Source organism: Cavenderia fasciculata (genome assembly GCF_000203815.1).
Source record: "Cavenderia fasciculata unplaced genomic scaffold Scf_Dfasci-G-o-33e01.r1-3, whole genome shotgun sequence".
NCBI classification, from domain to species: domain Eukaryota; phylum Evosea; class Eumycetozoa; order Acytosteliales; family Cavenderiaceae; genus Cavenderia; species Cavenderia fasciculata.
Window position 1 is genome coordinate 460,623 of NW_004457734.1, and position 24,829 is coordinate 485,451.

At 34.3% G+C, this 24,829-nt stretch overlaps 9 protein-coding genes across 9 annotated transcripts; 5 read left to right on the forward strand and 4 right to left on the reverse strand.

Annotated features, from left to right (window-relative positions):
• Positions 1-259: 259 nt before the first annotated feature.
• DFA_04403 (uncharacterized protein) lies at positions 260-6,731 on the forward strand (the record flags this gene model as incomplete). Its single annotated transcript, XM_004360079.1, has 13 exons — positions 260-1,532; positions 1,616-1,871; positions 1,943-2,327; positions 2,404-2,792; positions 2,871-3,033; positions 3,095-3,538; positions 3,628-3,719; positions 3,794-4,351; positions 4,417-4,549; positions 4,628-5,056; positions 5,133-5,417; positions 5,481-6,227; positions 6,312-6,731. 13 exons carry the CDS (start codon positions 260-262, stop codon positions 6,729-6,731), a joined length of 5,574 nt encoding a protein of 1,857 aa, XP_004360136.1.
• A 484-nt stretch (positions 6,732-7,215) lies between these two features.
• DFA_04404 (uncharacterized protein) lies at positions 7,216-9,643 on the reverse strand (the record flags this gene model as incomplete). Its single annotated transcript, XM_004360080.1, has 7 exons — positions 7,216-7,329; positions 7,394-7,477; positions 7,572-7,607; positions 7,689-7,813; positions 7,888-7,908; positions 8,301-9,376; positions 9,447-9,643. 7 exons carry the CDS (start codon positions 9,641-9,643, stop codon positions 7,216-7,218), a joined length of 1,653 nt encoding a protein of 550 aa, XP_004360137.1.
• A 209-nt stretch (positions 9,644-9,852) lies between these two features.
• enlA (actin binding protein) lies at positions 9,853-14,425 on the reverse strand (the record flags this gene model as incomplete). The annotated part of the gene is made up of 7 exons (XM_004360081.1): positions 9,853-10,326; positions 10,465-11,239; positions 11,340-11,713; positions 11,791-13,296; positions 13,368-13,693; positions 13,766-13,949; positions 14,147-14,425. The coding sequence occupies 7 exons, from the start codon at positions 14,423-14,425 to the stop codon at positions 9,853-9,855; spliced, it is 3,918 nt and encodes a 1,305-aa protein (XP_004360138.1).
• Positions 14,426-15,117: 692 nt separating this feature from the next.
• DFA_04406 (uncharacterized protein) lies at positions 15,118-16,336 on the forward strand (the record flags this gene model as incomplete). Its single annotated transcript, XM_004360082.1, has 2 exons — positions 15,118-15,151; positions 15,720-16,336. 2 exons carry the CDS (start codon positions 15,118-15,120, stop codon positions 16,334-16,336), a joined length of 651 nt encoding a protein of 216 aa, XP_004360139.1.
• A 445-nt stretch (positions 16,337-16,781) lies between these two features.
• DFA_04407 (uncharacterized protein) lies at positions 16,782-18,286 on the reverse strand (the record flags this gene model as incomplete). The annotated part of the gene is made up of 4 exons (XM_004360083.1): positions 16,782-17,294; positions 17,394-17,480; positions 17,549-17,587; positions 17,654-18,286. The coding sequence occupies 4 exons, from the start codon at positions 18,284-18,286 to the stop codon at positions 16,782-16,784; spliced, it is 1,272 nt and encodes a 423-aa protein (XP_004360140.1).
• A 142-nt stretch (positions 18,287-18,428) lies between these two features.
• Positions 18,429-20,082, forward strand: DFA_04408 (uncharacterized protein; the record flags this gene model as incomplete). The annotated part of the gene is made up of 2 exons (XM_004360084.1): positions 18,429-18,478; positions 18,816-20,082. 2 exons carry the CDS (start codon positions 18,429-18,431, stop codon positions 20,080-20,082), a joined length of 1,317 nt encoding a protein of 438 aa, XP_004360141.1.
• A 172-nt stretch (positions 20,083-20,254) lies between these two features.
• Positions 20,255-21,759, forward strand: DFA_04409 (uncharacterized protein; the record flags this gene model as incomplete). Its single annotated transcript, XM_004360085.1, has 3 exons — positions 20,255-21,001; positions 21,092-21,343; positions 21,436-21,759. 3 exons carry the CDS (start codon positions 20,255-20,257, stop codon positions 21,757-21,759), a joined length of 1,323 nt encoding a protein of 440 aa, XP_004360142.1.
• A 202-nt stretch (positions 21,760-21,961) lies between these two features.
• On the forward strand, positions 21,962-23,086 carry DFA_04410 (uncharacterized protein; the record flags this gene model as incomplete). Its single annotated transcript, XM_004360086.1, has 3 exons — positions 21,962-22,091; positions 22,678-22,769; positions 22,964-23,086. 3 exons carry the CDS (start codon positions 21,962-21,964, stop codon positions 23,084-23,086), a joined length of 345 nt encoding a protein of 114 aa, XP_004360143.1.
• Positions 23,087-23,200: 114 nt separating this feature from the next.
• On the reverse strand, positions 23,201-24,776 carry CYP51 (cytochrome P450 family protein; the record flags this gene model as incomplete). The annotated part of the gene is made up of 2 exons (XM_004360087.1): positions 23,201-24,553; positions 24,717-24,776. The coding sequence occupies 2 exons, from the start codon at positions 24,774-24,776 to the stop codon at positions 23,201-23,203; spliced, it is 1,413 nt and encodes a 470-aa protein (XP_004360144.1).
• Positions 24,777-24,829: the final 53 nt, after the last annotated feature.

Genomic DNA, 24,829 nt, shown 5'->3' on the forward strand with positions numbered 1-24,829 from the left:
AATAAAAATAAAAATAAAAATAATAAATAAACCAAATATACCTTCTTTTTTATATAACTATTATATTATATTAACAAAAGTTAAATAATAAAGGTCACAAAATCTATAGACTGATGATGAATTCCAAGAAAAATAAAACTGAAGTTGAAAACCCTATGATTTGAACTTTGAAATCTCGATCATTATATATTTAATATTAATATTAATATCTTACAGATAATAGAGTAAGAGATATTTATTTATTTATATATACACAAATATGTCTTCAGGTAATAGTAGTGGAGGCAGTAGTAGCAGCAAAGGAGGGAGAATGAGTTTCAATGTCCCTTATTCTAACCCTCCTAACAGTACTGTCAATTCTTCTAAAGACGTTGTACAACGACCGCAAAAGAAAACCAAATCATCATCTCCAGAGTCTAGTGGTGGTGGTGGTGGTAGTGGACACATACAATCTCCTCCTTCATTGGCATCACCAACTAAAGGAGGTTCAATACGTAACAGTAGTGGTGGTAGCAGTGGTGGTAGCGGAACACCAAATAACATTGGTTTGGTGTCACAAACGTTTGATTTACGAAACAGCAATGATCGCACTCGCGATGAAGAAATGAATGATGATCATCAAGAAGAAGATAATATCAATTTTGATGATGATGATAAAGTAGATCAAGAAGTGATCAAAAAACAACCTTCTCCTCCTTCTCCTCCTCCTCATCCTCCTCCTCGTCCACAACCACCTCAGACCAAACATGTACATACTCAACAACAGCAACAAAAGAATACTAATAACAATAACAATAACAATAACAATAGCAATCAAAAGAATGATAAGAAACCGGATCGAGACAATGATGGTAGTGAATCTGAATCTGAAGAAGAAGAGGTAGAAAAAAGTTCTTCAGAAATAGAAGAAAGTAATGATGAAGAGGAAGAAGAAGAAGAGGTAGAACATAGTTCTTCAGAAATAGAAGAAAGTAATGATGAAGATGAAAAGGAACGTGAACGTGAAAAGGAAATGGAAAAGAAAAAGAGACAAATGTATATACAACAACAGCAACAACAACAAAAAAAACCAAAGGACATTAATGAACCTATGATACAAGATAGTAATTATGACGAAGAAGAAGAATTATCAAAAGTAACAGACAATCTATCTTCAAGAAAGAAAAAGACCATTATTCAAGAGGATGAAGAAGAAATAGAAGATCAAGAAATGGGAGAACAAGATGAGGAACACGAAGATCAACATCAAAAAAGATCAACATGGGATTTAAAACCTCAAACATTTGAACCAATACCAAAATATCAAACATTGATCGAACAACAACAACAACAATCACAATTTATGCCAATGGCATCACAATATTCTCAAATTGGTGTACCTTTTGATTCATTTGAATCGGAACACGATCATTTTCAACTCAATTTAATACCATTGAACCCTAAAATGCTTAATCTTCCATCCCAAACACACTTTTTCGAATTATTATCAAGTTTATCTGTTCAATTTAATCCAGATCACCAAAGATTATTTAGTATGTATCGAAATATAAACATATTTATTTATTTATTAAATTTTTACTAATTATTATCTTTTCTTTTTTATTTATTTATTTAGTTAAAGACACATCATTGTTTAAAAGAGAACTTCAAAAATATTATAAGGATAGAAAAAGAGTGGAAATATTCCAAAAAGAATTGGGATGTATGATCAATCAACAGGAAGTATTGTTCATGATTTTATCGCCTGTTGTTGGAGAATCAAAGTCGGTCACTCAAGAATCCATGGTTAAACTATTATTATCAATCCCTGCACTCCAACAAGATATGATTACAATGTTACTTGGAGAATATCTTGTTGGATTACAACCAGAGTATGTATAAATATTTAATTTCGTAGACAAGAATAAGAAATGATTCTAACTCAACTTTTATTATTCCTTAGTTTGGTTAAATTGTTGATATCGCAATTTAGATGGTTGGAATTGGCTGGAGGTGACAGTTGTATGATTTCTTCTAGAGTATTGGATCTTTTTGATATGATGAGTGATCAAGTTGAACTCAAAAAAGATTTGATTGGCTTTTTACCAGAATTGTGTGAAGATTCAGGACATGCCATGGCTGTTGAACACTTGTTACAACTAATGAGCACAGATTCTACATACACTGTTGTGGTTATTGATGCATTGGGTGCATTCAATCTAACCGATACAACTAGAAAAAAAGCAAGAGATGCAATGTTTATTCAATTATCTTGTTGTGTAACTAGTGAATTACCAGTTGTTCTAAATGCTCTTTTACAATCAATTAATCCTTCAGAAGTTACAGAGGTAGGTCAAATTAAATGAGATGGCGGGCCTTTAAAATTGATTTTAACTAATCCTTATTTATTTATTTATTTTCTAGACAATTAAAAAATTAAGAGAAAATATATCATTTCCATCAACAGCAAGATTAATTAGTTCATCTACTGGATCACCAGCAGGATTATACAATCAATCCAATATGTTGGATAGAAAGATTTTAGAACAAAATTCAGATGAAATGGTTGTATTGGACACTTTAAAAACAAATTTTAGATTTAAAAAGGATTTGTGTACTGCTTTTATCAGGGAAATATCATCCAATAGTAAAACATTCAACGTATTTGATTTTTGGTTACTTTTAGTTATTTATTCATTTTGGAGCCAGCCCAAAGACATTGAATCTTTACTTAAAAAGAAAATCATGTCTGGTTCTTTAACAAAAGCTACTTTATTATCAAGTTTACAATCTCATAATATTTCTTTAAAACCGTAAGAAAGAAAGAATAGAAAAGAACAAAACAAAAGAAAAGAAATTTATTTATTTACCAATTGTTTTGTTTTTTCTAGATATTTTAAAATATTATTGATTTTATCAGATTCATTTTTAAGATCAGCAGAACCAAAAGTTAGATTAATTGGACATCATTTTTATTATATTTTATTTCAAGTTTTTCATGATGAAAGAGATACTGTTCTTAGTTCATTATTACTTCATATTGGTTCTGGAAATGTAAATATAATATATTCAAGTAAAGGATTCAATTTTAATTTATTTATTTTATTTTTTTTAGATTGGAGAAGTTGATGAAGCATTATCAGTATTATTAGAATTATCAACCAATTGTGGAGAGATATTAAAAAGACATAATAATTTTATCAAAAGAATTATGGATCAACATGAAATGTTATTGGAACACCAAATCAGAAAAGTGTTTAGATTAATGGCAACACAATCATTTAATATTCAATTGGATGGGGATTCATATCGTGTAGAGAATAACAAAGATATGAATGAATTGGACATGTATACTAGAAAACTGTCAAGTGGTAGTAGTTTAAAGTATAAAAAGTTTGGTATCATTTCTGGTTGTGCTCAAATTCAAGTGTTGGCCAAAAGAGTTTGCATCAAAGATCGTGATAAAGGCGAAAAACTAATTGATGTTCCAGCTGAAGTTTCAGATCGTGCAATGTATCTATTTAATAGTCTATCAGAAAGTTGTAAAAAATCAAAACCTGTATGTTAAAAAAAAAACAAAAAAAAAAGAAAAAAGATAATCAGTTATTTATTAACCAAACTTATTATTTTTTTTTTATATTTATTTAGTTTGATAAATTATTAACAGCATATCTTTTTGATGAAATGCAACAAATTTTTACAAACCAATTTTGTCCAAAGTTTATAGACCATATCGCAGGGTATGCATTCATAGTTTAACTAAAATGATAATATTATTTTTTATTCTAACCTTTTTTTTTATAATTTTATTTAGACTATTTATAGATATGGAGGAATTTAATAATTTATTTAATAATCATATTGGAAGAATAGATGGAGTTTGGTTTAAAAAAGATGATAGTACAATGGCAGTAGATATTTATCCAAAGATTTGCAATCCAGCACAAAAGGATAACGTATTGGTATCGGCCCCACTCTTTAGATTCCTACGAACATTTGTACGTGCATCTAAAAATTCATTGGAAGATCTCAGCGGTGTACTCGAAGTACCATTGGTCATGTTTGATGAAGAATTATTGGAATTTGATATGGTCAAAGGCAAGGATTCCTATGCACTGGCCATCTATTATGCAGTTGATTGGATTCGTGAAACAATCAATGCATTCTCTCCACAAATGGATCTCTATCACAATGGTGTATCTCAAAGGCTAAAGGATTTGATTGTGGTCGAAGAACGACTCAACCATGTTCTTTCTCTTTGTCCTTCATTCAATGCTCCCTATGGTTCATTCAATTCTGATCTTCGTAAAAACCTTTCAGTTGATTTAAAGAAAATTAAAAAGAAAAAATTGTCTTGGTTAAATGATGAAGAGTAAGTGAAGCGAAGAAAAACAAATCAAAATGATATAATACTTTTATTAACCTTTAATTTTTTAGTTGTGATCATTATTTACCACATTTAGATGCGATTGGAATTCATTTAAGAAAATTAGATTTAAATTCACTTTTAATTTTACAATCTAATGTTAAAAACTCTCACGATGGTACTTTTAATATTATTGAATTGGATGTATGTAACATTTTAAATAATAATTATAAATTTAATTATTTATTCTTTTTTTTATTTTTTTATTTTTATTTTTTTTAGGCACCACAATTACATTATTTATTAGTTGATTTCAATAGAAAGATAACATCATTGTTGTCATCTGAAAAAAGAAATCCATTTGGTCATGGATCTTCACAAAGATATATATTAGATTATAGTTTTATAGAGATGATCAAAACATTAATGGCAATATTCCCAGCACTTTGTGTACACCTTGAAAGAACTGTACAGACAATTGAACAACTCTTCCCAGATCAAGAAGAAATGTTTAAACAATTCAAAGTAGCTCAATCAAAGTCAAAACACAATCCAGAAAACCAAGAGTATAAATTGGCAATGGAAAAAATGGATGATGTCTTTACCAAAAGTCAAAAGATATATTCTTTGAATCTTGCAAATACCCATCTTATTTTTGAAATATTTACAAAAATATTATCTTATGATTCATTTGATTTTCAAGATTTACAAGTATGTAAACAAAAAAAACAAAAAAAAGGTATTTGATAATATTAACTTTTATTTTATTTTATTTTATTTTTTTTAGGAAATCATGGCATCAGTTCATGAAAAAAGAACAACCAAATTAAATCTGACAGCAATTGATCTCAGTTTTAAATTATTTAATTATTTTGAAAAGTTTTGGGTTTCTTTATTACAAGTAAAGGCATTCCGACCATGTACCAGTTTGTTAACTCTTTTAACCACATTGTATAATAATGATAAAAAGAGTAGCAAAGGAAACACCAATAGAAATGGTGTTGATCCAAAGGTACAAATATTCAACTATGCCAAACAGGCAATCGGTCAATCTTGGGGTAGAAAAATTCCTGTATGTTCGAAAACAATAATAATTTAACATACAACATTTATTTACTTTTTCTTTTCTTTTTAGGCAACATCTACATCATATTTATTAAAAACATTATTTTCACATGCAGAGAACCAAAAAGAGGTTGGTATTATTATTTTATGTGAATTCTTTGTTGTAGTTTGTGCTACAAACAATCTGAATGCTTTGGAAAAAGCAAAATCAAAATCAAAATCAAAAGCAAAAGGAAAGGCAAAAGGTAAAGGAAAGAGTAAAGCAAAAGGAAAGAGTAAAGGAAAAGGAAAAGGAAAAGGAAAATCAACTCATGATAGTGATGATGATGAAGAGGAACAAGAAGAAGAGGAAGAAGAAGAAGAGAATGAAGATTCATCGGAACAAGATGATCATCAAGAGAGTCAAATGGATGATGACAAGTTGGGAGAAGAATCGATCAAAATGATGACAAACACTGTTTTTAATTTGGTTGACCCAGAAAGAATTTCTCTACGTATTTTCAATCCTTCAAGCAACATGGTCTATTTTAGAACCCTTTTTACACTCATCAACGAACAAATGGCACTTGTTGATATTAATAGTCAGAGACCAAAGGATATTTTAATACAATGCCAACATCTTGTTGCAATGTGTGACATGCTCCTAGAGTTTTCAAAAGAAATACACTATGTGGCCGATTCTCTCAAACATGGCAAAAACTTTGTCATGGAATTCACCAAACACTTTGTCCCAATCATCGACAAACTCTTTGAATTTAGTATTTCAAAAACAAAAGATATTATCAAAAAGTTTCAAGATGTTACTGGAGCCTTGCAGGTATGAAATCAAAATTGAATCATTCATCGATTGATCAATGTGGTGGTTACTAATACTTTTATTATTATTTATTATTTTTTTTAGCATCTTTGTACACAGGTCAAGAATACAAAGGATCAATCTGGTGTTTCTTTGGTTCCACTAGCCAAGAAAGCAATATCAACATTTGCAAGTGAAATTATGGTTAAATTTAGAAAACATAAATGGCAAAACAATGTTTCATTCCAATTACTAAAGACAAAAAATGCTCCAACTCGTGGTGGTGGTGGTCGTGGTAGTGGAAGTGGTAGTGATGATGATGATGACGACGATGATGACGACGACGAACAATATAGTAATGATGACGAAGACCAAGATCAAGATCAAGATAATAGCGAGAGTTCAAATTACGATGGTTCATCTTCAAGTGAATATGATGAGGCAGAAGAAGTTAGTCAAGTTGAAGACTCTGAACAAGAAGAAGAACCATCAGGTGATGATCTTGATGATCTTATTGATGATTAAATAAATAAATCATTTATAAATATTATTCTTCATATGAAAAATTTGAATAGTCCAAAACAGATCATCAACGTCAATACAAAACTGCGATACGTTTGTAGGAATGATTAGTTATTGAGTACAAGAACAATATATTAGACAATCAATATTTATTTATCTTTTTTTTTGGTTGTTGGTTTTCGTTTTTGACTGACGTGATGGTTTAAATGGTTTCTGAGCAGTTGACAAACCTCAAAATGAATTGTGGGCCAACTCGACTATATTATAAAGCCCACCTGTCGATACTTTTTGTAGTAGTTCTTGACTACATTTTTCTTTTCTGACATTGATGAGAAATGATGCCAATTCAAAATGATTTAGGTATAAAGAAAACATACCTCTGTCAGTACAACCTTCAGTGCGATTAAAGTGTAAAAACTAATAGGTGTTGATGATTTGAAATGGATGAAAATAAATAATAAATTGTTAGAGGATATCAATATCATATTTATGATAATGTAGTTGTGTTGTTACATACTTTGACTATTTCAATGTGATTATTTTGAGCTGCCAAATCCATAGCATCCTTTGAACCGCCCTCTGTACGATGTTGAATAAGGAACTTAAATGTGATGATGGGATCAGCACTGGTTAGTATTTGCAATTATTTTCAAAACAATACATACTTTAACAATCTCTAAATTACCATTTTCAGCTGCTCCATCCAGAGCATCACTCGAACACCCCTCAGTTCTATTAAAATGAAGAAACTATATTTTAATAAAGAAATTTATATTATTTGTTAATGAATTGAAATGTAAAATTGCAAAAGGATGACTTTTAAAACCAACCAACCCAACTCACCTTTACGACGTCTAAATGGTTATTTGCTGCTTGATCCTACAATGATGGGAAAGAAAAGTGGGATAATTAATTCATTATTTGTATTTTTAATATTAATTCTTTTGGTTCAACTCTTACCATTCCCCTTGTAATACATTTTCCAGTTCTATTCTCATGTAAATACTTTACAATGTCAATGAACCCATTACTAGAGGCAAGGTCCATTGCTATGTCATTTAGGTGTGGTGCTCCTTTTATAGAGTCTATAGATATTATCATCTTGACTGTCGAGAGATATCCATTTTCGCCTTTATACAATTGTTTTGATATATATTACAATTGTCTAATGTATATCGATCTAAATATTGAATGAAATGTGTTGTCCATTGTATCTTGTGAAAGGGAATTGTAGGTATTGAGAGCAACAAATACACCAAGCGACAAGATGAACTAATCATTGCATAAACAGAAGAATTATTTTTTGGTTAGAGGTGTGAGCGAGCTAGCGTTTGCGCGAAACGATTGATTGGTCAGACAACAAAGCAACTATCTTGCGTGAATAAAAATCTGGTTGAAAAGTCCAAACAGACCAACATAGATTCGGAAAACTGTAAACAGAGTATAAGAACAGGCATAATTTTCACAAATATTTTAAACATCAATAATTATTTTTAATTTGATTTTTTTGTGAAATTAATTGTTGCTTTAAAGTTGAATAATCTAATTGCTTTTGTTGTTGATTTGGTTTACCTTCTCTTCTTGTACTACTACAACCATATTGTTTAGAAATAAATAATAGGAAATCATTTAGGATAGGTACCATTTCTCTTGAATTGTTTACAGATAACAGTAATTGTCCGAGTCGAGTAATATTATTAGATTGATCGGAAATGATTTGACCATTTGCATCCTCTGAGAGTTTGTTATTTAAATTACCAAATGGTTGTAGATAGCCATCGATATGTGGTTCCAACTCCGGTCGAATCACTGCTGTGTTTGATAATCTAGCAGACATTCCCTCTAATTCCATTTCCGCTTCTTCTGCAAGCATAGCATGATGAACTATAGTTGATAGTAATTCGGTCACTTGAATGTTCTCTTCTCTACCTCCAGTACCATTGGCTTGATCACTAATAGAATAATGCATATCTTTGAACCCAACCAAATGTTGAAAGTTTGGTGGAGGTGAAATATAGGTTGGAATAATGAATCGATTGAAAAAGTATGGGTTTCCAGCAAGATTAGATTCATCAACCAGGAACCCAAATGATCTACTAGCAGGATTAGTCTCATAATCTTTTGTTAATTGGTGCAAGTCTTGAACACTATCTATTCCACCTCCCAAATAAGTACACCAATCATAATTGTTTTTTCTTTCATTTGATGTTGCATTTTGAACCAATTGTTTTAACTTTTCATTATCCTCCATATCATTCCAAACTATCTTCTTGGTATGAAAGTGTTTCCAATCTACTTGAATTGAATAATTGTCAAATTCAATTGCCAAGTGATCACGACGATCTTTATCTCTCTTCACCATATCAAATAGATTAGGTAAATAGTCCCTTGTCTGATCATAATCTACAAATAGAGTAATTGGTATATTTGAATCATTCAAACCTTCTCTAGTTGCCATTAAAATATCATTGATTTGATTCATTTCTTTTTTTTTTTCTATTTTGATTGATCTTAGGTCTAAATTGATTCCTTTGATCAACGATGATGATGATGATGATGAAGATTCTTGTTTTAATTGATTCATTCCATTTTTAAAATCAATAGGTTTATCATTATCCATAACTTTAAAAGCTAGAAATGTATTATTCCTAAACAAGTAGAAATAAATCACAGTTTAATATTGAATTCAGGCCCATGATGATCGTTTTGTTTACTTACTCTATTGAATGATTAATTTTCAATTGTCTTTTGAGTGTATGTTTAGCTTTAATGTATTGATTCATATCGATTGGTTGAGTTGATCCATGATATGATGTGTACAATGGTTCATAGTATTGTAATTTACATCTTGACTTTATAGATACTAATTGTCTAAATGCGTATGTATTGATACTTGAAGGTATAACCTTTATCATTCTCGACGAGAATATATATAATCTTTAGAATGAATAAATGATCACAACTTTTGATTTAATCACATATCATTGTGTGTTGTTAATCTAGTACTACAATCTTAAAAAGATCCGTTTTTTTAGAGGTCAATATTGTCATGGTGACATGTGTAAGTTATTTTTTTAATTATTTGTATTTTTTTATTTTTATTTGTTTTAATCTTATATTTTTTTTAAGATTGTTGATGTTGAAGTTGTTTCTTTGTATCCCAATCTTGTAAAGTTTCAATGATATGTTTAATTGATTTTGATCTAACCTTTGCAACATCTTCCCAAACGACGACGAGGGGGATGGCCGAACTCCAAGCAAGGGTCAAAAAGTATTTTGCATTCTTTTCCATGTCACCGTCGGATTGGCCTGGAGTGATGTAGGAACGGTCTTGCTTGCCTGGAACGAGGGCATCCAAGAGTGCCAAAAAGAAGATGCTGTCTTGGAGGAACTGGTCCTTGAAGCTTTGGATGAGTTTGACCTTGCTCTCGGGGTTGATCTTGCTGTTGGCCCATTTGAGGGCTTGGGCCTGATGAGCAGTGGCCACGTCGACAACGACCTTGTCACCGAGGAAACGACGGATTTGCAAGAGAATGGCACGGTTGACACGAAGGTCGCCGTTGAGAATATCGGTACCGGCGATACCGGCCACATTGAGCTTGAGCTTGTGGCATATTTCCATGGTATAATTACAGAGTTCGAGCTTCTTAAAGACGCTGTTGCCGGGCACGATCTTGAGTTTCTTGGGATCGACTGTGCCGGCGGGACCAACCTTGTCAAAGACGCGTAAAAATACAGTGCCGTCCTTGAGGTCGTCGAGCATGTTGACGACCTCGGGAATGCCAAGTTCCATGCCGTTGATCCACTGAAGTAGTTGTTGGTCGTGGTTGTTGCTTTGTTCAGACGACTTGGCGACAAAGTCATCGAGCTCCTCGTCGGCACCCATCTTGTAGGTGGGCATGGCCGGACAGACACGCATAATGTCGGCGACAAACAACAGGTTGAGCTTGCTGTTTTCCGTCTCGACAATGTCGGTTGGTGTGAGTAGGCCGAGACAGCCAATCTTGGCGGCCATATCCAACACAATCTCTGCACGCTTCTCCCAGTCCTTTTCGGCGAGGATCTCCTTTTTGCGCGACACTTGTGGTGCAATCTGGTCAAATAGATAGGCATAGTTTTCGCAATCCTCCATATCGTCGGTGAAGTTGTTGATTTGACGATTACTGTTTTTGCGCAAGTGGTAGTTGAACCAACGCAACATGATCTTTTCGTGCTCGAGTGCACGGAACGCATTACGCGTCTCGGCACGCATCAATGTAAAGAGATTGTTGTTGCGTGATGGGTTGGCCGATTGCAACAAACACAACTCTACCACCTCCCAAGAGAGATGGTGCATTTGCAGTGGTGTAATCGTCTCCAAATCAACAACTGTACCACTTTCATACTTTGATCCAAGTGCTCTTGATGCATTGATTGCAATATTCAAATTATCAATCTTATTACCTTGTTCAATATTTCTTTGAATCACTCTTTCATCTACCATTCCCTTAAATATTTTATTAATTAAATGACTAAAAAATATAAATAAATAATAAATAATATTAATATTAATATCCAATATATATTTCTCTATTCTCTATTTCTCTAAGATTCTATTTTGTTTTTACATACCATAAAATATTACCATCACGTAAAGATTCAAGTAATTCATAAGGAGATGATGGAACTGATAAAGATGGCATTGATTGAGCCAAAATGTGATAGATATACTTTGAAGCGAAAACTCTCTTTGATACAAGTTGAGATTGGAATTCTTCTTGCCAGTTTGATCCAATCTCTTCGTAAATAGTTAATAATACATTCATGTGAACATTTTCATCGGTTGATAATAATTGTTCGGCGGTAATAGTTTCAACACCCAACGATTGCAACGTTTGAACAATGTATTCTGCCTTTTCAACTTGTCCAGTTTGATTTGAAAATTCTGTAATTGAAAATTCTTGTGGTTCCAATTTACTTAATAATTTACTATATAATTCCAAGTTCTAAAATACAAAACAAATCAAATAAATCAATATAAACTCTTTTTTAAAAGATGGTTTGAGAATGTGATGTGACTTACAGAATCAATAGAAACTGAAAATTGTTTTGGTGAAAGAATGGCATTGGTTGTTGTGGTTGTAGTGGTCTTGTTGTTGCTATTGTAAGATGAAGCTGTTGTTGATGTTGTTGTTGATGATGATGATAAGATTGCAGATTGTGCAGATATGGTACTTGATGATGATGATGATGAACCTGTTTGTTGATTATTTGGAGTATTAGTTTCTTCAATAATATAATTAGTCCAAGCCAATAATAAATCTTCTGGAGTTGATTTGGATGATTGTTTGAGTAAGAATTTAAGTTCAGGAGTTTCAACTTCAATGGCTTCAAGACGAGCTTGAGTAGTTTGTAATCTTCTAGAGGCGATATGTTTTTGTTCTTGTTCTTCTCTTTCCTTGTCCAATTCTTCCATAAAGTCATCGTCACCTTGTTCTTGTTGATCGTCTTGACTATTGTTCTCTTCTTCCTCTTCTTCTTGTTGTCTTCTCTTTTCTTCTTCTTCTTCACGGATTTGTCTTTCTTGTTCTTCTTGTTCTTCACGTTTCTTGCGTTCTTCTTCTTGAACACGTTTGCGCTCTTCTTGGGCAATACGGGCATCTTCTTGACGCTTCTTTTCCTGTTCTTCGACCTCCTCGCGACGCTTCTTTTCCTCTTCCTCGCGTTGGACGCGTTCGACACGCTCGCGCTCGATACGCTCCTCGGTTTCGATGCGCTCCTTTTCGAGCACCTCGCGTTCGAGACGTAACTTTTCTTGCTCCTCTTGCAAGCGCTTGGCAATCTCTTCGCGCTCCTTTTCGACGCGCTCTTGCTCTTCGCGCAACTTGATACGCTCCTCTTGCTCGAGTTCCATTTGCAACATGAGTTCTTCGAGACGCTTGTCCTCTTCGATTTGGTCTTGCATCTGCTTTTGCTTCTCGAGCTCGAGTTGCTGTTGTTTGGCCAAGAACTCCTCTTGCTTGCGCACCAGCTCTTGCTCCTCTTCGACACGCTTGCGCTCCTGCTCCTCTTCGACGCGCTTGACCTCGGCCTGGCGCTCCTCCTCTTCGCGCTCGCGCTGCTTGCGTTCCTCCTCCTCGACACGCTTGACCTCTGCCACACGCTCTTCTTCGCGTCTCTCGGCCTCCTTGCGCTCCTCCTCTTTCTTTTTGCGCTCCTCTTCCTCGTGCACGCGTTTGGCCTCGGCCTCTCTCTGCTGCTTGTCGGCCGCCTCGCCGCCGCGTCTCTTGGGACGGTCGTCGTCCGAGTCGTCTTCGTCTGACGTGGTGTCGTCGTCAAAGTCGGCCATGCCGCCCTCCTCGCCATTGGCGCCGCGGCGACGGTTGCCCATCGTCAAGTTGGAACGCGAGTACTCGCCGCCCTTTCCACTGCCGCTGCTCACCGTTCTGTTGGCCACACCAAAGAATGCAGTCTCGTATGCAAACATTCTTCTACTAAAATCCAAAATCTCTACCCATTTCTTCATCTCACTTGGATTATTTGCTAAAAATATATAGGTTCTTCCTGGTGTTGCTACTTCAAAACATGACTAAAACAAAAAATAAAAACATATTAATAAATCATATTTTGATGTAAATAATATTATCTTTTTTTACTTACTTTAACATATTTTGAGGGAATATCAGTACCAGTGGTAGCAGCTCTAACAGCTTGTACAGTTTTCATAAAAATACAACCCATTTCAGGACCAAAACCCTTGGCTTTGTGATAGACCAATTTGTTCTTTTTCAAAGTGTACCATCTCTTGTTCCAATTCTTGAGACCTTTCATTAAACCTCCACCACGCTTTCTCATGATCCATCCTTCAAAATAGGGTACCTTTACATAAAGGTTAATCTCTCCCTTTTCATTCTTTAATAACCCTGTTGTACATTCTCCAACATATCCTTGTTCTCTAATTGTCATATCTCCTGATAATACTTCGACTAAAATGGAAATAAATAAAATTAATATAATTAAATTCCCAAAAAAAATAAATATGATTATTTAATAGTTACCTTCATCATCACCCATATTATATAATTCATTTTCAGTGATGGCAGCAGTTGTTGGAACATGAGTAATAATATGAGCGATAGCTTCAGCTACATTCATAGTATCATCAACCATAACTGTCTTATATTGGTTATCTCCTTTGGCAACTTTAATTGGTCTATATCTTTTCTTAAATTCAACAAATTCCTAAAATAATATATTATATAAATTATATTATTCAACATTCATTGGAATTGGAATGAAATGAAATGGAATGGGGAAAAAAAAAATCAGATAGATATTTTTTGGAGTAGAGGAGGGGAGTAGAAAAAAAAAAAACCAAGTGTTAGAGATATTATTATTTGTTTGTTTGTTTGTTTGTTTGTTTTGACATGTACACATACCATCATAGGAGCCTCCTTTGAACTAAATAAAAGTGCTTCCTTTTGATCTACTTCACCTTCGAGTCCGTAGAAATCCAAGGGGTAGTCATCTCTGAACCAAATGCCGTTTTGATCGTCTCTTGGGGGAAGGAAGAGACCGTATTGGTCGGCATCTACGTCCATCTCCTTTGCTATGTGTAGTCTAGCATCTTTAACTGATTTCTTGGGGTAGAATTGAAACTTTTTAAATACTTTCTTATCTACCAATCTAACCTTCAAACTGATAGTGTCAGTAGACATCTTCTACTTCTACTACTAACTATTGCTCTCTAATAGCTACTACTACTACTCTATATAATAAGCTGACACTTTCTTCCTCTTTATTCTTCTGCAATATATGTACAATGAATGAACTACTACTACTTATTGTTATTATCAAATGATGCTGATCTTTTAAAGTATATCTATCTATATCTGGTGTATTCTATCTATCTATCTATCTATCTATATATATATCTCTATCTATCTATCTATCTATTTATCTTTCTATCTTTTCTTCTTATTATAATATAATAATAATAATATCTAAAATTACAAATAAAGAACCTAATCGATGATTGATTTGATTTGATTTGTTAATTAATTTGATTGATTGGTGGGTGTGTATATTCAGCTATAAAAGATGGATGGCTGGCTAGTACTACTATTAATCTTTGAATGGTGTTTTGTGTGTGTTTGAAAAAAAAGCTGTTAGAGGTGGAAGATGATCTTTTTTTGATAAAACAGCAGGGGTTGAGGTGACCTCACAAGATATTTCTCTTTTTTTTTTTTTTTTTTTTTGAAAGTTGGATCTTTCGAGTTCATCTCGCCTCGATGAAAAGACTATTTTTGTCATAAATATAGTTTTACTAGTACAACAATTAACTACGTAAGGGGATATTAAAACACTCATTCCTTTACAACATTGAATTTACCACAGAGTACTCAATATAATGAAAGATCAAAGGGTTTGGGTTATCACATTTGGTAATCTTTGAGTTCCTCGTCTAGCGATACACAGTTCGAGATTGCTTTTATTTTTGATGGGATACTATGGATAGAAAGGATTACAACAAAATAAAAGCAATCCGGACTTGTAAGAGTCAGTAGGTCTATCACTTGACCGAAATAATTATTTCAAATAGCTTTCTCATTCCATTCTCCAAAATGATTTATCAAAGTAGATTTCTTATTAACAACAAACCAAATCAATCAATCAATCTCCGACACTTTAAAATCAATGATCTACTTTGAATAAAATAAAGATCAGAGTTTCATTAATATCTACTATCAGTACTCTATTTCTTCCGGAAGGCTGGTGACGTCAGGTGCGTCACCTCATACTGGGTATTGGCAACTTCAATCAAGAGGTCATTAGATTTTTTTTAAATCAGATATTTTTTGGTTTTTTAATCAATTTCAGCCAATAAGGTCAGTCCATCCTTTGTCTCCTTTCACTTTAAATATTAACCCTAAAGAGATACATAAATATATAAATAGATAACAAAAGATAGAGATAAATTAAAGATGAAAGTATCAATAATATTAATAGTAGGAATCATTGCAATGATGTCAATGTTGATTGGTGGTACCGTATCACAATCATTACCAACCAACTTGTTTGTAAACTTTATACCAAACCAAGTAAATGAAACCTGTGAAGGTGATGTTGGTGTTGGTGTTGGATACTCTTTCGCTATCAACCAATGTATCCAACTCCAAGGTCGTTCCTATTACTTTGTAGTCGATGCTTTGCGTGCAGGCTGGAAAGTATATAATAGCACCGAGTGCAAGGGCAAGTTTGACGTAGAATCTTTTAAAAACGGATCATGTGTCTTTGCTGAATTTGCCTGGACACCCAGTTGGACTACCATGTACATCTCTGAAAGTGAGGTCACTTCGCCAAGCGTCCCATTGGACACTATCATCTACTCGCAGTACTCTGAAAAGGACTGCAAAGATCTCCAATTCTACTACTACTTTGTCACTGGTTACCAATTCGCCACACCCTACTTTAACAGTACCTTTTCGTGTGACAGTCAAACCCCAATGGACTACATTTGCATGGAAGGATGTAAAGGAACCGCTAAACATTGCTGTGTCAGCAAGGAATTACCAACTACCTGTGAATCTGACACCAACTCTATTTATTCATGTAATACCATTAATTAAATAAATAATAAATAATAAATAACAAATAACAAATAACAAATAATAATAATGAAGAGGAAATAATAATAATAACAACAACAAAGTCAATTTTTAATATGAAGAATATTTCACAAAACACAAAAGTTTGGATAATCAATAAATATAATATAATTTTTTATTAATAAAAAACTCGAATAACCTTGAGTATCTCTGAATTCTCAAGTCTGATCATCCTCATTTTGTTTTCAAGAGCAACCATACACACTAGTAATAATAATAAATAATAATGACTATTACAACTAGTACTACAAATACAAATAAAGATTCAACAACCACATTTTGTTTAATATTTAGATCAAAATATATTAGACAATTAATATTCAATGAAATACATGTGATATCAGAACTATTGTACCCAAGACGTCCGAAGATATGATAAAATCGTTAACTGGAAGAGATATCGCCACTATCTATCGTCTTGGAATAGTTCAATGTCTCCATTCCTAGCAGGATAGTCCATAGCCGATTCTGAACATCCTTCACTGCGATTCTCAAAAAGGAACTTTACCACTTCAATGTGACCATTTTTAGCTGCCATATCCATAGCATCGGTAGTTGCACCTTCTGTACAATTGAAATGAAGATACTTTACAACCTCCATTCTGCCACACTCAGCAGCCCAATCCATAGCTCTGGTGGTTGCACCTTCAGTACGATGCTCATGAAGGTATTTTACAATATCTATGAATCCTTCTCTTGATGCTATTTCCATAGCATAGGTAGTCGCATCTTCACTACGCTGCTCATGAAGGTACTTTACTACATCAATGTTGCCACACTCAGCAGCCCAATCCAAAGCATTGGTTGCACCTTCAGTTTTGTGCTCATAAAGGTACTTTACAACATCAATGTATCCATTGCGAGAGGCCAGATCCATAGCATAACAAGAGTATTCCTCGGTTCTATGTTTATATAAAAACTATTTAAATTTAATTTGATGATGATGAGAAGAATTTATAATAATTAGTATTTATTGATAATTGAGTGAGTTGATTCATCATATGAATGAAATACATACTTTGACAATATCTAAATGACCATTAGATGCTGCATTATATAAAATATTATCCATACTACAACCTTCAGTTCTATTTAAATGAAGAAACTATTATTTTGAAAATAAATAAATAAATAAATAAATTGTTTGTTTAATTTTAACCAACTCTAGTTTACCTTTAAAATATTTAAATGTCCATATCTTGCTGCATTATCCTAATATACAATAAACAATAATTAATTAATTAATTATTACTTGGGTCTTTCAATTCAATTTGTTACCATTGCATATGTAGTACATCCTTCAGTTCTGTTATAGTGTAAATATTTTACAATGTCAATGAATCCGTTACTACAAGCATCGTCCATGGCGTTTTGCATTGCTTCTAGATCAAGTTGTACACCTTTGATCGAGTCTATCAACTTGACAGTTGAGAAATATCCATATTTGCAAGCAAGCCACATTGCCTGTGAGAGAAATGTATGATCTTGATCAACAAGACACCTTTTTACTGTATATTCCAATACATCTTGATTTATATAGATACTATTGCATTCTAAATACTTCCAATCAAATCCAACCACTTGAGACCATTCTACTAGACGTTCAAGTGTATCCAATGTTGCATTTTGATGACAACAGTATTCAGTGATTACTCTTTTTCTTCTTTTCAATAGTACCAGAGTACTATCTTTAGGTAGATAATGACAGACAAATTGCCAAGGTAACCCATACTTTGATATCATTCCAAGATGAGGTAATTTGATGATATCTCTTCCTTTTAACGATGTGCCATCCGGGTCTTCATCTGTCCTTAATTGTCTTGATATATCACCTACATGATTGAATATCAATTGTCTGATATATATAGATTTGAAGATACAGTGAAATGAAGTAGTAGGAGTAGTAGTCATCACAATAATAATAATAATACTATCCACGAGTGGTACGCACCTTTAATGATTTTAAGGGGGGTTAGATATTTAAAATTTTATTTTTTTCCTGCTTTTAAAAAATTGCACCTCACTCTGTCAACTGAGGTTGGTTGATCAAGGAATGGGTGTCGTAGTATTTGTATTTGTCGTAGTAGTATTTCAAATAGTTTTGTATAAATGTGATAAGAAGAATAAGATTCAGAATAGTAATATTGAAATTTCACCAGTTATCGGGGTAGGAGAGGAAATGTGATCTCTACAAAGATCTTGTTGTTATCGGGGTAAGAGAGGAAATGTCTATTGCATATCCGACAAGATTTTTTTTGATTGTTGTATCTGATTCTGCTTTGAATGGTTCCGTCGAGAGATAATTAATATCTTCAAATCAACTCAACAAACTCCTATGATGGATGATTATAAATAGTTGTCTTTTCCATTCATGAAGAGATCCTCTTATATATATATTTCACAACAACAAATCAATGTATTGCCTTATTAATAATAATAGATTATTTGTATTTGTAATACTACTATTTACAATTGTAGTTCTTACTACTTCCACTACTACTGCCCAATCAACATCATCATCATGGGTGACAATTGAAACATATAATGAACCACAATGTAATTTGGATAGTTCAAGTATCGGTGGAATTGTTATGCAATCGGGAGACTGTGTCCAAGGACAACAAGTGACTTGCAACTCGAACAATGATATTATCACTGTTCAAGAATTCAACGATCAGGAATGTCAAACTACCGCCGCCAATGTCACACAGTACACGTCTGGTGTCTGTAACACTGTCTCTCAAGTCCATGGTTTCTACAAGACCTACACTTGCTCACCAACAATGCCATCATTACCAGCCCGTTCATTGTCCATCTCAACCTACAGTGCCTGTAAACTAAATCCAAGTCTTCTCACTGGGTTCCGTTGGATCCCATCCTACAAGTGTATGGCCATTAGAAGAGATGAGATCTCTGGTACTGCTACTTCTGCCTCTTCCTCTGTCGGTACGTCGGCATCGGCATCTGCTTCGTCGGCATCAGCCTCATCAGGATCAGCCTCTTCAGGATCAGTTTTACTTCCTTACTACAACCATGACAACCATGCCAACAAGATTAGTTCAATGGATTTGTTAGACAAGTATTTTGATTTCTTGGACACTATCAACTTTAATCAATTAAATGGAGGCCAAGAGGATGATAATGTCGGTGTTCTAACTCAACCACCAGGTGGTAGATTGGGAACTACTGGTACTGGCTTGACAGGATCAGGTGTAGGATTCGGTACTGGAACCGGGGATACTAGCGGGAGTGGTCCAATCAACTTTGTGTCATTTGGTATTGTTGTTTGCAACCAAACCGACAATAAGCTATTCGCCTATTTCAACGGTAATCATCCAGGATCGACCTCTGGAACAGCTGGTAGTGTCTTGTCGACTGGTAAATACTCATCCGGTGATCCATATGGTTCCAATATGAATGTTCCAACGAGTGTGACAACCGGATGGTCTGGTGGTACTGGTGCTACTGCTAGCTCTGGAAGATCCGCCACAGGAGGTGATGGTAGTGCTACTACTGCCACAAGTGGAGTATCTGCCTCAGGGGGATCGTCGGCCAGTTCAAGTTCAGGTTCAGGTTCAGCATCAGGTTCGGCAGACTATAACGGATGTTCAATACCACCCAACTTGTTTGGTGGTGGAAAGAATGTACAACAATGCTATCAAAATCAATTATTATCTGTCACTTGTACTCCACCATACCATTCATAAATAATAATCAAACAAACCAAACAAACAAACAAATAATAATAATAAATAAAATATTATTATCAAACTTGCAAGTTTTGGGGGTTAATAATGTTCCTCAGCCGCTGTGTCAATCATTATAATCAGATTTTTTATAGAAGTATATATATATATACACTTATACTATAGCTGTAACATGACTACAACTAATGTAGTAATAACTACAACTACAATTACAAATACAACTACATTTCATAGTATATTTAAAGTACAATATATAAGACATGTGATATTCAATCAGATAGGTAGTATAATGAAACAATTGCATAAAGGTAATATTCGTTATGATGATGATAGAAAACAACGATCATTACAAGGAAGAGATATCATCAAGTTACCTCTTATTGGAATGATATCAAAGTATGGGTTACCTTGGCACTTTGTTTGTCATTATCTACCTAAAGATTGTAAAGATAGAATAACAATTAAAAGAAGAAAAAGAGTGATTAGTGAATACAGTTGTCATCCCAATGCAACATTGGATTCACTCGTTCACTTGGTAGAATGGTCTCAAGTTGACTTTGAATGGGAGTATTTGGATTTAAATGGATCAATAATAACCAATCAAGAGATATTAGAGTATATCATCAAGAGATATCCTGTTGCTGCTGTTACTACTGCTGCTGCAAAATCTTCAAATAGTAACAATAACTTTCTAACCGAAGCAATGAACGTATCATGTAGAGAAGGGTATCTATCTACTGTCGAGTTGATAGATTCTATGTTTAAAGATGATATTAAATTGGAAAAGTTACCAATGGATATTGCTAGTAGTAAAGGGTTCATTGACATTGTAAAATATTTACATTATAATAGAACGGAAGGGTGTAGTTCAGATGCTCTTGATTATACAGCTCCAAATGGTCATTTAGAAATTGTTAAAGTATGTATATGTATTTGATTTTGTATCTTAAGATAGATTTGATTAATTAATTAACCAATATTATTGATTTTAAAATCGATATTTATAAAGTTTCTTCATTTCAATCGTAGGGAAGGTTGCACAACCTATGCTATGGATTGGGCTGCTGGATATGGTCATATTGAAATTGTAAGATTTCTTCAAGAACACCGTAGTGAAGGTGCAACAAATCATGCTATGAGTAGGGCTGCTCAAAATGGACACATTAATGTAGTAAAGTATCTTCATGAAAATAGAACTGAAAGTGTAACCGATTGGACGATGGATTGGGCAGCGATGAATGGTCACATTGAAATTGTCAAAGTATGTTATATAAACACATAATTAATAATTATATTATATAATTTAATATCATCCATCCTCCCTCTAACAATATAAATGTTACCTTACTTAAGTTTTTACACTTTAATAGAACTGAAAGTTTCAGTTTCCATCCTATCGCTCTTCGAGCTTGTAGCAATGGAGATTTGGAAATGGCAACTTTTATCATCGGTGTAGGAAAAGATCAATGTAATCCAAAAGAATTACTCACCGTTGCCTCTAGAGAGGGACATTACGATATTGTCAGATTGATTCTCTCACAATTTGGAGCTCATGGACAGTTGGGAAAAGGATTCATTGAAACAATCAAAGGAGATACACAATGCATAAACACAAAGATTATCCATCTACTCGAGATTTATTTAGAGAATGGTACCATTTGTCCAGCAGACTCCTAAAATGAATAATTAAATTAAATGATTTAGAATAATATTTCGTTTGGTTCCTCATGTGCTCATGTTTACCCTGTCTTGTCGTCATGGGATATTACTATTATTATTATTTGTTTTTAAAAGTAAAATAATAATATATCCTATCTCATTTTGCAGCAATGCATCATTTAATACTCTTTGCAGATTTTGAATATCATAAATAATAATAATGAGTACTCTGACAACTACCACAACTACCACCTCATTTCATTGTATATTCAGATCGATTTATATTAGACAATTGATATTCAATCATATCAATGATATATCAAATCGATTGGCTGGTAGAAAAGGTAAAGGTAATAATGATGGTAGACGAAGATCACGAAAAGGAAGAGATATCATCAAATTACCTCTTCTCGGAATGGTATCGGTCTATGCAATGCCTTGGCACTTTGTCTGTCATTATCTACCAACTGATAGAGACCAAATACTACCTGAAAGAAGACAAAGAGTGATTAGTGAATACTGCTGTCACCAAAGTGCAACATCGGATACTCTCGAACATCTAGTGGAATGGTGTCAAGTTGACTTTGATTTGGGAGTATTTAAATAGAAAGAATGGTTATGCAATAGACAATCAAGATGTATTAGAGTATCTTATCAAGAGATATCCTTCCATGGGAAATAGTACCACCTCTTTTCTAGTTGAAGCAATGAACACTGCATGTGAGTGTGGATATCTCTCAACTGTCAAATTGATAGACTCTATAAAAGATGTACAATTAGATCTTAAGGAAATGCAAACAGCAATTATTGTAGGATGGAGCAGCAATGGACAACCATTTTGAGATTGTAAAGGTAAACTAAGTTTGTAATAATCGATCTCTATACATTTCAATAATGATAATAACACATTTTTTTTTTGGAAATAATAATTTATAGTTGTAGAGTTTCTTCATTTTAATAGAACTGAAGGTGCATCAACAAAGGCGATGGATTGGGCATCTGAATATGGCCATTTAGATATTGTCAAAGTATGTATAATATTATAATATACATAATATTAATTCAAAGTTATTCAAACCAACATGTTAACACTCCTCTACTCATCATCCAATTTTACATTTCATTTTTTGTTAAGTTCTTACATGTGAAACTCTGAAGTTGGAACCAATCCTTTAGATTTCGCAGCTAGCTTAAAAAAGGTGGATACTTGGATGTTGTCAAGTTCCTTTATAAACATCGTAGTGAATGTGTATCAACCTCTGCTGTGCATTGGGCAGTTGCAAATGGTACAGAAATTATAAAGTTCCTTGAAAAATATCGTACCCAACCAATCAAAGAAAGATAAAGACAAGGATAAATATAAAGATAGTGGATATGGAAACAGAATAGAAAAATGTATTTTTTTTTCAAAAAGTATTACAAAAAAAATAATAATAATAATTTATTATTAATTATTTATTTATAATTTCTTTTGTTTTCTGGTAAACTTGACCATACATGGAGCCTTTGGACCAGCTACCAAGTTGGTGTAATCTGGTTGTGGGATGGGTCCGAAGTCGAGGTCATACTTTTGGAGGAGGACGGACCAGATGGTCTTGATTTGAAGGAAACCAAAGTTTTCACCTGGACAACCGTGCTTGCCACCACCAAAGGCAATGTACGAGAATGGTTGCTTGTCTTCGGCACGCTCGGCATCGAAACGCTTTGGATCAAACTCGTTGGCATTCTTAAAGACAGTGTCGAGACGCATACCGACCGATGGGGAGACGGCGACGAGATGGCCAGCTGGAATGGTCATGTCCTTGTATTGGACTGGTTCCATGACCTTTCTCATGAGGAAGATAAGAGGGGGGTGGAGACGGAGAACTTCACGGACGATGGTTTCGAGACGGGTCATCTTACGGAGACCGTCGAAATTGATTTCACCGTTGAACTCGTCAATGTGGATGGTCTTGATCTCGTTCATGACTTCGGCGAGGTATTCGGGGTTGTTAAACATGTAGTAACCGGTCCAGGTCGAGGTGATGGACGAGGTGTGTTGGCCGGCAAACAAGAGGCCGATCATGAGACCGACGATCTTTTCGTCGTCGAGCACCGAGCCGTCCTTGTACTTGGAGGTCATGAGCACTTGGAGCACATCGTCACGCTCCTCGGTCGATTGACGACGCGCCTTGATGATCGAGTCAAAGATGGCGGCGACTTGGGCACGTGCACGGTCACGCTTGGCAAACGAGGGCAATGGGAGGTTGGGGAAGAAGAACGAGATGGGGTTGAGACCCTCCTCGAGGTCGTGGTAGAGATCGGCCAAGTTGGAGGCTTGTCCGAGGGCCTTGTTGATGTCTTGGCCCATCAAACAACGCGAGGCGGTGAGAATGGTAAGCTTGTTCATGTCGGTCAAGAGATCGACTTCGCCGGCATCTCCCCACTTTTCCTCAAAGAACTGTTCGGCCTCTTCAGAGATGATACCAACAGCCTTTTTCAATTGGGCAAGTGTCAAACCGTTCTTGACGAAACGGAGTTGCTCGTACATGACTTCAGTGGGCGAGTCGTAGACGACGCCTGGGCCAAAGACGGGTGTGACGAAACGGTATGCTTCCTTGGGGCTCAACTCTTCATCGGAACCACGAAAGAAGACAGATTGTGCCTCTGGTCCAATAAGAAAAGTCATCTTGAAACCCATCAAGTAGAGAGTAAAGGCATCACCCACCTTGTCGTATGAATCTCTCACCAATTTCAATGGATTGGTGGCAAATTTGTGGAAACATCCAATAAATGGTATGGCTCCAATCATTGGTGGTGTTCCTGGTACATTCTACAAATAATATAATAAGAGAGTAGGTATTGACATGTTAGAAGATATACTAAATACTTGATCAATAAATCACACAAACACACACAACATTAGATCATGATTGAACTATTGTGAGGGTGTGTATATGTGTGTTGTGTGATTTATTGATTGTGATGATTCATACCTTTTTAAATAATGACACTAAAACAAGTGCGACTACAATACCAATGACGATTTGTAACATTTTTTAATGATATATATATATAATGTAGTATAATGAAAGGAAGAGGGAAAAAC